General features: G+C 35.8%; 1 protein-coding gene across 2 annotated transcripts; it reads right to left on the bottom strand.

Moving 5' to 3' along the window:
* Window positions 1-7,292: 7,292 nt before the first annotated feature.
* On the bottom strand, window positions 7,293-11,905 carry LOC122314122 (RNA polymerase sigma factor sigE, chloroplastic/mitochondrial). Of its 2 annotated transcripts, none has more exons than XM_043129532.1 (6): window positions 11,626-11,905; window positions 9,950-10,726; window positions 9,697-9,843; window positions 8,538-8,774; window positions 8,098-8,361; window positions 7,293-7,702 (listed from the first exon to the last, which is right to left on the bottom strand). In XM_043129532.1, the coding sequence occupies exons 2-6, from the start codon at window positions 10,664-10,666 to the stop codon at window positions 7,505-7,507; spliced, it is 1,563 nt and encodes a 520-aa protein (XP_042985466.1). In that variant the 5' UTR covers window positions 10,667-10,726; window positions 11,626-11,905; the 3' UTR covers window positions 7,293-7,504. The 2 variants fall into 2 exon arrangements, with proteins under 2 accessions (XP_042985466.1, XP_042985465.1); XM_043129531.1 differs by having other exon boundaries at window positions 11,634-11,905.
* Window positions 11,906-12,212: the final 307 nt, after the last annotated feature.

Raw genomic sequence — 12,212 nt, 5'->3', positions numbered from 1 at the left:
TAATAGACAAGGGAATAGGGTTAGTCTTCTCCTTCTATGAAGGGTGGAGTATTTTTATGCTTTGTCCTGACAAAGCTTTTGTCTCTTAGACTTTGTCTAAAGAGTGTGTCAGAATAGTTGAAGATATCAGTAGAATGTGGAAAAGTTGAAATTGACAAATGAAGAACAACAGGAGATCACCTTGTTAGAGGAAGTAGTAAACTCCTTCAACATTAGATGAAAACACTACCTCCTTGCCATGCTTACTAACGACAAACCAACAAACAAAGAGGCTTTCAAGTCAACACTAGCCAAAGTCTGGAACATTGAGGGATGGGTAACTTTCAAAGAGATTGGAAGTAACAGATTTTTCTTGGAATTCCAATTTCCCTCCGACAAAAAGAAAGTCATGCTGGGGAGGCCTTTGTCTTTCAACAGTCACTTGTTATGTATTCAAGAGTTTGAATGAGCTTTATCTCCTACTGGAGCTAAGTTCACAACAGAGCCTTTTTTTATCCAAATTTGTAATCTCCCTTTTGCTAGGATGACCAGATAGATGGGTAAAAGAATTGGATCAAAAATCGAGCATGACCTCTCCGTGGAAGTAGAAAACAAAGGCTATGGATGGAGAAGATTTTAGAGAATTAGGTAAATCAATATCACAAAGCCTTTTGCTCATGGTCGTTTTCTCAATATTTTAGGGAACAATGCTAGATCACTTTCAAATGTGAAAAGCTCCTTAAATTTTGTTTCAAATGTGACATACTAAAGTATGAAATTGGGAAATGTAATAAGATGAGTCAAGTTTCCAAAAATCAAGAATAGTATGGGCAATGGTTACGTGTTGCATCATCCTTTCCTCCTACTATTGCATTGAAAAAGTATGGTGGCTCATCGAACCATACCAACCACTCATCCCACCATCGAAAGAGCTCAAATGAGGAGTGCAGCAATGGAGCCAAAGAAGGAAAGTCTTTATCATAAGAGGAGAGAGAGGCACAATCCAAGGAGATGATTGGAGAAAATCAAGAACCTACTGTTACCGAATCCCATGAAAATGGGAATCCTAATATGGAAAGTGAAGAGGCTCCTACCAACTTTGAATTTGATACCAATAAGGTATGTTATAACTACTCAAGCTTAATTTCGACTAATGATGTTGAAATAGAGGACAATGAGAAGATAACTTTATTTTTTTAACTTGGAATCAAGGGAGGTTGATTTTATTCAAATTTATTAAGTGATGCACACTAATGTAGATAATTCCCATGTTCCATGCCACAAGATGCCAAACACATCTCCTAAAGTGGGTAACAAAGTGACCACATGAAACAGAAGAGCTAGAAGCCAAGCCCATGTACTTGCAGATGTGACTAATGTTCACAAGGCCAATGCCCAAATGAAGACCACCAAAAGATCTTTGAATGTTGAAATTGAAAATTTAAATTTTTGCCCCCTCCCAAAGAAATCTAAAACCAAGTTCAACCCCGAAAAGAGCCAAATTCAGGTTGTATCGATGGAGGTTGCTGAGCAGCCCCACCATCACCAATAATTTGCCTAAGTTGGAACTGCTGAGGGCTTGGGAACCCTCAGACAGTTCATGAACTTCACTTTTTGGTGAATACAAAGTCCCCAAACCTAGTGTTCCTTATAGAAACTAAATGTAGTAGAGAGAAAATAGAGAAAATGATAATTAAACTTGGTTTTAAATATTGTTTCAGTGTTGATAGTAGAGGTAGGAGTAGGGGGATAGCCTTATTTTGGAACTCATTGTAGAAGTTGAAGTGATCTCTTACACTGACTGACATATTTTAGTAATGATCATTTTATCTTCAAATGGCACTAAATGGTTATTAACTGGTTTCTATGGAAATTCTATAACAGTAAAAAAGAATGACAGTTGAAATTTGCTCAAAACCCTCACACCTTCTTAGAACATTCCCTACCTTTGCTTTGGAGATTTTAATGAAATTCTTAGTCAAAACAAGGAATTTGGGGCCTCTAGTAGGCCTTATAGGCAAATGGAAAATTTCAGGACAACTCTCGAATTGTGACCTCAATGCTCTTGGTTACTATGGTGACAGATTCACATGGGCTAGTAACAGAGAATGAGGAGATTCCACTAAGGAAAGGCTTGATAGAGCCTTTGGGAATACGGCATGGCTTTCTTTGTTTGAAGGTCAATCTGTGCATCACCTTGCTACTAATAGCTCATATCATAGGCTTATACTCATCTCTATGCAGCATCGAGCTTTAAGTAAGAAAAAGGAGAAGATTTTTTTATATGAATCTAACTGGAGTAAAAAGGGAGGTTGCAATGCAATGGTAAAAAATGCTTGGCATGGAACAAGGAGCCTCACTGATAAATTGCAAAAAACTATTGAGGGTATGCAGAGATGCAAATTGGGCTTGAAACAATGGAGCAAATATATGCATAAAAGCCTAGAAAAACTCCTCAAATCTAAACTCAACCATTTAAAAGAGTCAAATAAAGGTCACCTCCGTGAGGAAATTAAGTTCCTTCAAAAAGAGATAGATTCCATTCTTGATACAGATAACACAAAATGGCAGTAAAGGGCTGAACAATCATGGCTGAAGGATGGTGATAGAAATACAAAATTTTTTCACAAATTTGCTAGCCAGAGAAAGAAAACTAATACAATCAGCAAAATCAAGAATGGAGCAAGTTAGGAAACAAAAGACATTAAGGAGATCAGTCTCAATTTCCAGCAATATTTTCAAGAATTGTTTTCCACCTCCTATCTAGTAGGAATTGAAGAATGCATAACCTCTATGAAACTAGTAGTGAATGAAGACATGAATTCCACCCTCAACAAAAAATCGCTACTTTAGAAGTGAAAGAGGCCATCTTTAGCATGAATCCATTAGGTTCTCCTGGACCTAATGGATTTCCTGCTATTTTTTACCATAGCATTGGGACACAGTGGGGTCAAGTGTATGTTAGGCAGTGTTTGAGGTACTTAATGGTGGCAAGTGGTGTGATAATTTGAATGAAACTATCATAGTACTTATTCCAAAGAAGAATTCACCTTCACAGGTTACTGGTTTTAAGCCCATTAGTCTTTGCAAAATCATTGCAAAAGTAATGGAAAACATATTAAAGCTCATACTCTTAGAGATAATCTCTCATACTCAAACAACCTTTGTACCAAGAAGACTCATCATAGACAATGTTATTATGACTTTTAAATCCTTGCATACAATGAAGACTAGGATGAAAGAAATGAAGGTTTTATGGCTCTCAAGCTCGAAATGAGCAAGGCTTATAACATAATAGAATGGGCTTTCTTAGATCTGTTATGCAGAAACTAAGCTTTGCTCAAAGGTGGATTGACCTTACAATGAAATGTGTAGCCTGAGTCTCTTACTCTCTACTTTTTAATGAGGTTCCACAAGAGAGTTTTAGCCTAACAAGGGGAATCAGGCAAGGGATCCTCTCTCCCCATAGCTTTTCGTTCTTTGTACTGAAACTCTCAACAATCTTCTCAATAAAGCTGAACATTCTGGTTTGATCACTGACGTTCCTATAAGAAGAAACCAACTACACATTAATCATTTATTTTTTTGCAGATGATAGCCTTCTCTTTTGCAATGTTAATTCTCTGGAGTGGAGCAGACTTTTCACTTTTCTGAATTCTTATGAAAAAGCCTCAAGTCAAAGACTAAATAAAGAGAAGACCTATATCTATTTCAGCAAGAACACCAGTGAAGAAACAAAGGAGATCATCCCAAGCTCTTGTGGGAAGGTCAAGAGCTTACTCCTTCATAGGTATTCTTTATAAGGCACAAGACAAATTGAGAAATTGGAAAGTGAAATTCCTCTTCTAGGTAGGCAAGGAAATTTTGATCAAATAAGTGGTCCAAGTCATTCCCACTTATAGCATGGGTATCTTTAAGCTTCCCAAGCATCTTTTACATGATCTTAACAAGCTTGTGAAGGATTACTGGTGGGGGCAACAAACTCAAGAGCATAGAATTCATTGAGTGAGATGGAATCAAATGAGGAAGTCTAAAAGTCTAAGAGATCTTAGCTTTAGGGACTTTGAAAATTTCAATATTGCTTTGCTAGCCAAGCAATATTGTATTATCATAAAAAAAATCCCAACTCTATTGCAGCTCAAGTCCTCGAAGGAAAGTATTTTTATACAACATCTTTTTTCAAAGAAAAGTTAGGGCACAACTCATCTTACTTATGGCAAAGTTTTCTGGCAGCAAGACATTTACTAGAAGAAGGTTTGATCTCGAGGATAAGTGATGGAGAATCAGTTGAAATATGGAATGATTAAGTAGATTTATAAATTGAAATACCAAAGTCTCAGCTCTCATCGATAAGGATACGAAACCATTGAAGCAATATTTGGTTGATGTTATTTTCTCTAAAGAAGAAGTTTTCTTGATCAAGGCTATCCCTATTATTCCTTACACTATACCTGATAAGTTGATTTGGAGGTGCACCCCCAACAAGTGATTTCAATGTCAAGAGTGCTTACCACCTCAAAACATAATTGGATGGAAGAATTTTGGGTCAACCATTAGTTTGCTTAAGCCAAAATGATACTTGGACAAAAGTTTGGCACCCAGCCATTCCTAAGGCCACCAAAACATTTCTATGAAGAGATTGTCTTAATGCTCTTCCCACCAGAGCTAACTTGTTGAAAAGAAAGGTAGTTGAAGATCCCTTATGTCCAATTTGTAAACTAGACCCTGAAATAACTGAGCATGTCCTTTGGGATTGTCCCTTTGCTTGTGATGTATGGAGTCAATGTACAAAAAAGCTCCAAAAGTCAAGCTTCTAAAATCAAACATTCAAAGCTATAGTAGAAGCTCTCTTTGGTTTGTTAGATGAAGAAGAAATACTTGAGTTTGCTGTTACGTCATGGAATATTTGGAAGAGAATAAATGAGTTTGTGCTCAAGGATTCTTTCATTCATCCTAAAGCCATTTTCCACAATCAAAAATGCTATTAAAGGACCTCAAACAGATTCGCCAAACCAAAGCTTCCACTGGACTGGTTTTACATAGATCTTGGGAGGCTCCACCAAGAGATAAGTTCAAGTTGAATTGGGATGTAGCTTTGGATAAGGTCCATTGTAAGGTGGGGATAGGGGTTGTCATTCGTGATTGGGAAGGGAATGGTCTAGCTTCATTGACAATAAAGAGGGATTTATTCCCTAACCCTCTATTGGCTGAAGCTTATGCAGCTCAACAAGCCACTATTTTTTGCAAAAATCTTGGATACAAGGATATAATCTTGGAAGGAGACACACTGCAAGTCATACAAGGTCTGAATTCATCTATTGAGATAGATTCTTATCCAGGACAACTTATTTCAGACACTAGATTATTGATATTGGCATCTTTTGACTTATGGTCTGGGAAGCATACCTTACATTCTAGTAACATAGTTGCTCATGCCTAATTAGGAAGAAATGCTTTAGGCATCAGGGACTCTTATCATTGTACTGGAGGAAAAACTTCCATGCAGTATTCAATCTCTATTATAGAGCATTATGAATAAAGTTTAGAAAAACAAATTAAATTAATGAGGTTCATTTTAAAGACTATACTCTATATTTAGAAACATTTTTTGTCCATTTCCCAAAAAAATTAAGAGTTTTCTTGGACTACAATTCTACAGAAATGTAGAGCTTGAAATTCTATATATATATATATATATATAGCTATATATATATATATAGCTAACCAAATTAATTAATTCTGTGCGCCGAAGTTAAAAAAGATTCTAGCTTTCAAGAAAACAACGAATTATATACGTTATTAATGAAGTTTAATGTTCTATATATTAACGATATCATGACAGCCTAAAATATCATCTTATATATTGAACAATCAATTCCTGATCAGGATTAAGCAATTCAATAATATATAGTCAGTAATTGAAAACGAAAAGCTATCATCTATAAGAAAGCAAAATTCTCACCGAGAGATATTACGTACCGAAAGCACTGATCTCTTTCAGTTTTTGGAGGCTTTTATCTCTTGAGCTGCATTCATCATATATTGGCGTTTCGCAGCAAAAATATAATTTTCTAAAACTTAATTTAGGAGTAGCAGTAATGTGTACAGTAAGGCATATGTATAAATGTTATATACTCTAATTAATTAACAGTTTTTATGCATGCATGAGTACGTGAGGCTCGCATGAAGCTTCTTGCACCTACCTACTTGTACATGCAAAACATTTGTGACCCACCTCTCCTAATAATTAGTATACATATTTCAAGCATTCTCTTTCTACCCTTTTCTAATTTCTTGAAGACATCTTCCAACTCATATACCTAAAGTTGATAAGCAGAGAGTTCTTTGTTGCTCAACAATATAACTACCGAGATAAGTAAACGAAGCTATATAAAATATAACAATATTCTTTTAAAACATGTTAGTTTAACTTGTATTAATCTAGTTTGTCATGCCAAATTCCATTAACTAAGTTTTGAAATAGAAAATTGCCAAAGTACTATGAAAACAAAATGGTTACATTGAGGTATACAAAATTTACAACGAGGGCCTCATTTTAAATTGTTGCATTAAATATAAATTCAAAAAAATTTATTTAAATATTTTAAATAAAGTCTTATTTTATTGGTAAATTTGACAAATATTCAATATAATAATTTATATTTTATTATATTATAATTAATCTCAACTTGTATTGAGCCACCCTAGTTACATGAGATGTCATGATGATGCGTCAATCACTGCTAATCTCCTTATTTATATAATAATCGTACCATTGATATGATTTTATATAATTAATTATTAGTACTTTGATTCATTTTATATGTATAATTAGTAAAATATATAGTAAGTGTTGTTTCATCACCAGGTTTATAACTAACACAATATTGTACTTGCCTTTTACAAATATTTCACATGACCGTATGACATCCCCCTAGACGTTTGGTTGCATGAGATTTGCAATATTACATTTGCCAGATCTCCCATCGCTTCGGTCTAACAAACATATACTAGATTTCTATTTTAAGATGGATTTTGAATCTTGTATTAGTCATTATTTTAGCTCTCCATCTATTTTACAATAAAAATAATTTTACAATCTAACATATCATATCGAAATACATCATTTTGTAAATTTATTTTTGTAGAATCATTTTGTAACTAATTATTTCTCTTTTAAGTTATATAATTTAGTATATAACACCTATTCACTCACTCCTGTAAGTGTAGCTTTGGAACTATCCTAAATTTCCAGAGTAAACTATTTAGAAGAACGGAAAAAAAATTCATTCACTGTACATTGCTATAATGGGTAAAAGAAAAAAAGATACTTAATGTCACGTATAACACGGTTACATGGAATGTTTTATTTTCTATTTTTTGGGAAGAAATATTTGGGTTGTTAAAACTTAAAACGCTATAATACAGATCATTAGTATACAGACGGATTTGGTTATCAGATACCATTACAAGGGAGGAGTTATGTACGAGACGGTATTTAATATATTTATATATATATACACACTTATGCTAAATGTTGTTGAAGATAATCCACTCGAGCTGGGTGCTTGAGCTTCATGAGAGCCTTAACTTCATGCTTCCGAACCATTTCTCTCGAAATATTTAAGTTTCCCGCAATCTCTCCCAATGTTCTATCTCCTTTACCATCAAGTCCGAATCTTTGTCTTATTACCAAGCTCTCCTTCGGCTTCAGAGAATCAAGCTGCAGAAAAACAGAAATCAATTTGATCGCAAGTTCAGTTCCATGGAAAAGAAAAACATAATAACAAAACTCTGAAGGTCTGATTCCATTATCTAGCTGGAAACCAACAAAAAGGAAGAGAAAGATGTCGCATTCTCATCATCGTAATTGGGGAATAATATTATGAGTAGATCATATCTCATGCAGAAATGGGAAAAAGGAGGAAAAAAGAAGTGTGGAATGCGGATAATATGATGGAAACACAAACAGGTCTCATGTTTTGAAACAGAATAGAAAAACAGTTGGTGAAGAATTCAACAATCCAAATGAAAATTCTATAGAAATAAAAAGGAGAGTAAGCTATGTATGCAGTACGAAACACAAGGTTGGGAAGGATCATGAGCGATTAATATTACCACATCGTCAAGGGCAAGCCTGAGAAGAGCATGTTGCCTCCAGTTATCACCTCCACAACCATCAACATCAGTGATCCCATTAATGTACTCTTCTTGTGTGATTGGATGCCTTAAATGGAGAGAAACAACAGGTTTCGAGGCTCTCATAACTTCACGATACCTCTCAGGGGAGATCCCAACTTTTTTTATTATCTCTTCCTCTGTTGGTAATCTATGAAGCTCAAACAACAACTCAAGTTTGGCTCGCTGAATTTCAACTCTAACCTGCATATATTTAAGCGTCAAAGTTAAAACAGATCCACCAAAACTAACCAGTAACCATGATAATCCTACACAATTAGAAGGCCAAAAGGTTCTTTCAATCTAGCTCAGATTACTATTTACAAGAGTGTTTCACTACACTGAAAAGGAGTAGACAGCTTGGAAGGAAGAATGCATACCGATTCAAGTCCAAACGAAACACGTGTAAAGCTGGAGAGTGTCATGGAGCGTATAATGGCATGCCTGATCCAAAAAAGACTATATGTGGAGAGCCGGAATTTCCTTTTTGGTTCAAAACGATCAACAGCTGTAATAAGTCCTTTCACTCCGGCCTGACAAAGGTCTTGGAATTTTGGGCCATTCGAGAAATCTTGAAAATACTTGTTGATTACAAACAAAATGAGCCGCAGATTGTGCTGCAGTACAAGCAAGCATTATGTGTTAATCTACAATTATTTAAGAGAATCAACATATTCAATAAAATCAGTTCTTGGAAAATAAGCTGAAAGCAACCAAAATTATTTAGCTTAATAACATCTACGGAATATAATTAGCCTCATATATTGATCAAAAGGATACAGAAGCCATAGGTAACATAGAGAAAAGAGAACAGAGCAGGACAGAGGCTTTAATTAGCTAACATGCAATGCATTCTTCATATCATCACAAAGAAATTAAAATGTGCCTAATGTAGCTGATTTCACTAGGCCTGGAACTCAAAAATGTTGTAAGTGTGACTCCCAGAATCCCATTACATTATATATGCACCACAAACTGAAGTCAACTTGATCCTAGAAAGGATGCCAACTTCCGACACCCTCTCTCGCTTCTTTACAGACTTTCTTTGAATTTGCATTTTCTCAATATCATTGTCTGTCCTCGAGAATATTTCTAGAATATTGCTTAAATGAAGAATCTTGCTTAAATGAAGATGAAAAAACAAGTCTATTTTCTTGCCAAAAAAGGAACCTAAGGCCCGGTTTGGATACAAAAGTCCCATCGACTCACCTTAACTCATTTCATCTAATCATTATAACTTTTATAAATTTCTACATAAAAGATAATAAACAATTCAACTTTTTCAAATTCCAAAACAATAATAATATTAAAAATAATATTTTAATAATATTTTGTTTAACTTTCATCTCAACTCATCTCATCTTAACTAACTATCCAAACCTCGCCTGAATTACATGTGCTATTTACATCTTGCTGCATGGTGGACTCAGCTAAACATACTTATAACACATCTCACTACTGCACGAGTTCAAAGAAACATTTTGGAATAATTCCCGCATAAACAACAGAAGTGGGAAAAAAGGGCCAAAAGAATACTACCTTAATGAGCTTACTTCTTGCCGCTCGGCCAACCTCTATGAGTTTTCGTATTTGAACTGCGTTTATATCCGTCGCTTCAGCTAATTCACCTTCTGTTGGTTCTTTCCCCAAATCTTTTTGCAAGTTCTCTTTCACTTGAAGGAGTGCCTAACTTCCAAAAAACACTAAAGATCACACATTTTGATCTCAAGAAAATAACAAATAGAAATTCAATGGGAAATTGTAGTTTCCAAACTGGAATTAGAAGGCCCACCTTCATGGGTTGCATCAGCTTGAACAACCAAGCATGCTCTGAAGAAGGAAGAACTGGAGGTATCTTCATCTTTTTCCAGTCCAAGCTAACCAAATCAGTTGAAGCCGAGTACTCCCTCACTAGCTTTTCAATCTTCGCACTTTCATCCTTGCTATCTTTTATCTTTCGTTTTGGCGCAACCACTTCGTCTTGCTTATTCTTTTTCAATGCAATCCTCTTATCAAGACTCAATCTTTTAACCTTATCTGTTTGGTTCTTGATCACATTATCACTGGCTAATTTCTTCTCCGCCAGCTTTTCATCAACTTCAGTAATCTTTCTCTTTCTCCTCCTTCCCCGTGTTTTCCTCACCATGCCATCTACGTTTTCCTCATTAGAAGCATCAGCTGCTGGAGTGAGCTTGTATAAATTTTCGAGCTTGGCGGCGGCTTCATTGTAATCCACTTCCAAGGCACACGGAGAAGCTTCATCTGTGAGCACAGCTTTCACTCTTCTCAATTTTTTGTTAGCTTTTCCTAGTCTCTTTTGGTGATCCTTACCTGTTTCTATGGGCAGAGGGATTTGCTCCTGGGATGTAACCAATCCAGTGGTATTGGACTTATCTGCTTTGAATGCTACAATCAAGGGTCTTTTCAATGTAGACCTTTGAGCTGAGCATTTCGTGCCCAATCCAACCGGAGTTCGTGAAACTGAGCTAGAAACAGTCACAACTCCCATGCCAAGTTCCCTAAGCAAAGCTTAAAATGATGAATTGAGTGCTTCCTTACAGCCCAGATCCTGCAAGTACAAAAGAAATATGTATTCCCAGTTCATTTCTGTCCTGATAACATAGCACTAATATAGTGAATCATTAAAATTATTGGTAGTGTTAGCATATAAACTAAATGAATAAGTTCATGTCTTTCCATTGGTTTAAGTTTTTGAGACAATTCATGATTTAATCATAAGTAATACCAACACATTCAGGAAGCTAACAGCTTCTCCATACAAATGTGCATTAAAACTCAGAATATCAGTTCTGTGACCCCAACTGCCGGTTCTTTTGTACATGTGATTCCAAGACCCTATAGTTGCAGATTGTATCAGTTGCAGATTGTATCAGAAAACCAGTCTGAATATTCTTTGATTACATTCTAATCAAGGTCATGCTTTATGAAGTGCCAAACCCAAATTTAGCACTGACTAGCAATTAATCCAAATAGTCTGATTCTAACGAACCCAGTTTTCAAATTTGAATCTCTACAAACCACAAGCATGCAGTTATGATAAATATAAATTCGAGAAGGAAGAAGTACAGATTAATAGCCAGGAATTCGATGTTTATTGATCAAACAACTATTCTACACACCCTCAAACTCCATGATTACACTTCTCAAATAATCAAAAGCTTTTACATCCAACCCTAATCAGGGCACCTTTTCTTTTCATTCGCGTTATACTTCTCAAAGATTTTGACGGAAACCTACAGTAGCTGCATTCGTGATCGAGGGTTTCTTGTGTTCAAAAGCATTGAAGTGAAAATATAATTCAGTACAGTACTGAAAAATGTTACGGCCTATTCTTGGTGTAAAAGATTATCAAAATTGTATAGAAAGATACAAAAAACTGATAATAGAAACTTTTAGCGTAAGAAAAATAGAAACACGTATAGGGAATTCAATGCAGAAGTACCAGACCTACGCACCTGGATGAGACGCTGCCCGATCCGAGTTGTCGAGTTAAAAAAAGGTTTTCCGGTTTCAGATCTCTAGAATGAGGAAAAGTGTGAGAGTTTATGTATGGAACTCGTAATTAAGGACGTGAATTATGGCTACCACAAAAAAAAAAAAAATATGTCTGCTGAAAAATGAACAGCGGAGACTTCGGGCCTCAGGAATCGACGGTGGATGAGGTAAACAAGTGGAAGGACTACGGAGGGTTAGGGAAGTTCTTTAACGTGGCTAGCAGAGGAGCAGAGATTATGCACTTTGGGGAGGGCTGTTGCGCTGCGTGGCCATTTGGGAGTGGACGAGAAGATATTTTGATGAGAATTATGGATGGAATATATGACACGTGGGATTTTATTATTGGTTGACGGATATTACTCTCTAATTTGTGGGACCGGCTTCGTGTGGTGGCCTGCGGAATCGCTACGTTGCGCAATAGCAACCTTGTGAATGAAAAGTAGCATTAGAATTTGGAGACTCGTGGCTGGGGATCACCATCACCGTGGTTGCATTTTCCCTTTGATTTTTAATTACTTATTTTCTTTTTGTATACCCAA

Source organism: Carya illinoinensis, chromosome 6 (genome assembly GCF_018687715.1).
Source record: "Carya illinoinensis cultivar Pawnee chromosome 6, C.illinoinensisPawnee_v1, whole genome shotgun sequence".
Taxonomy (NCBI): Eukaryota; Viridiplantae; Streptophyta; class Magnoliopsida; order Fagales; family Juglandaceae; genus Carya; species Carya illinoinensis.
The sequence above is the reverse complement of the archived record's forward strand: the minus strand, read 5'-3'. Positions and strand labels throughout refer to the sequence as shown.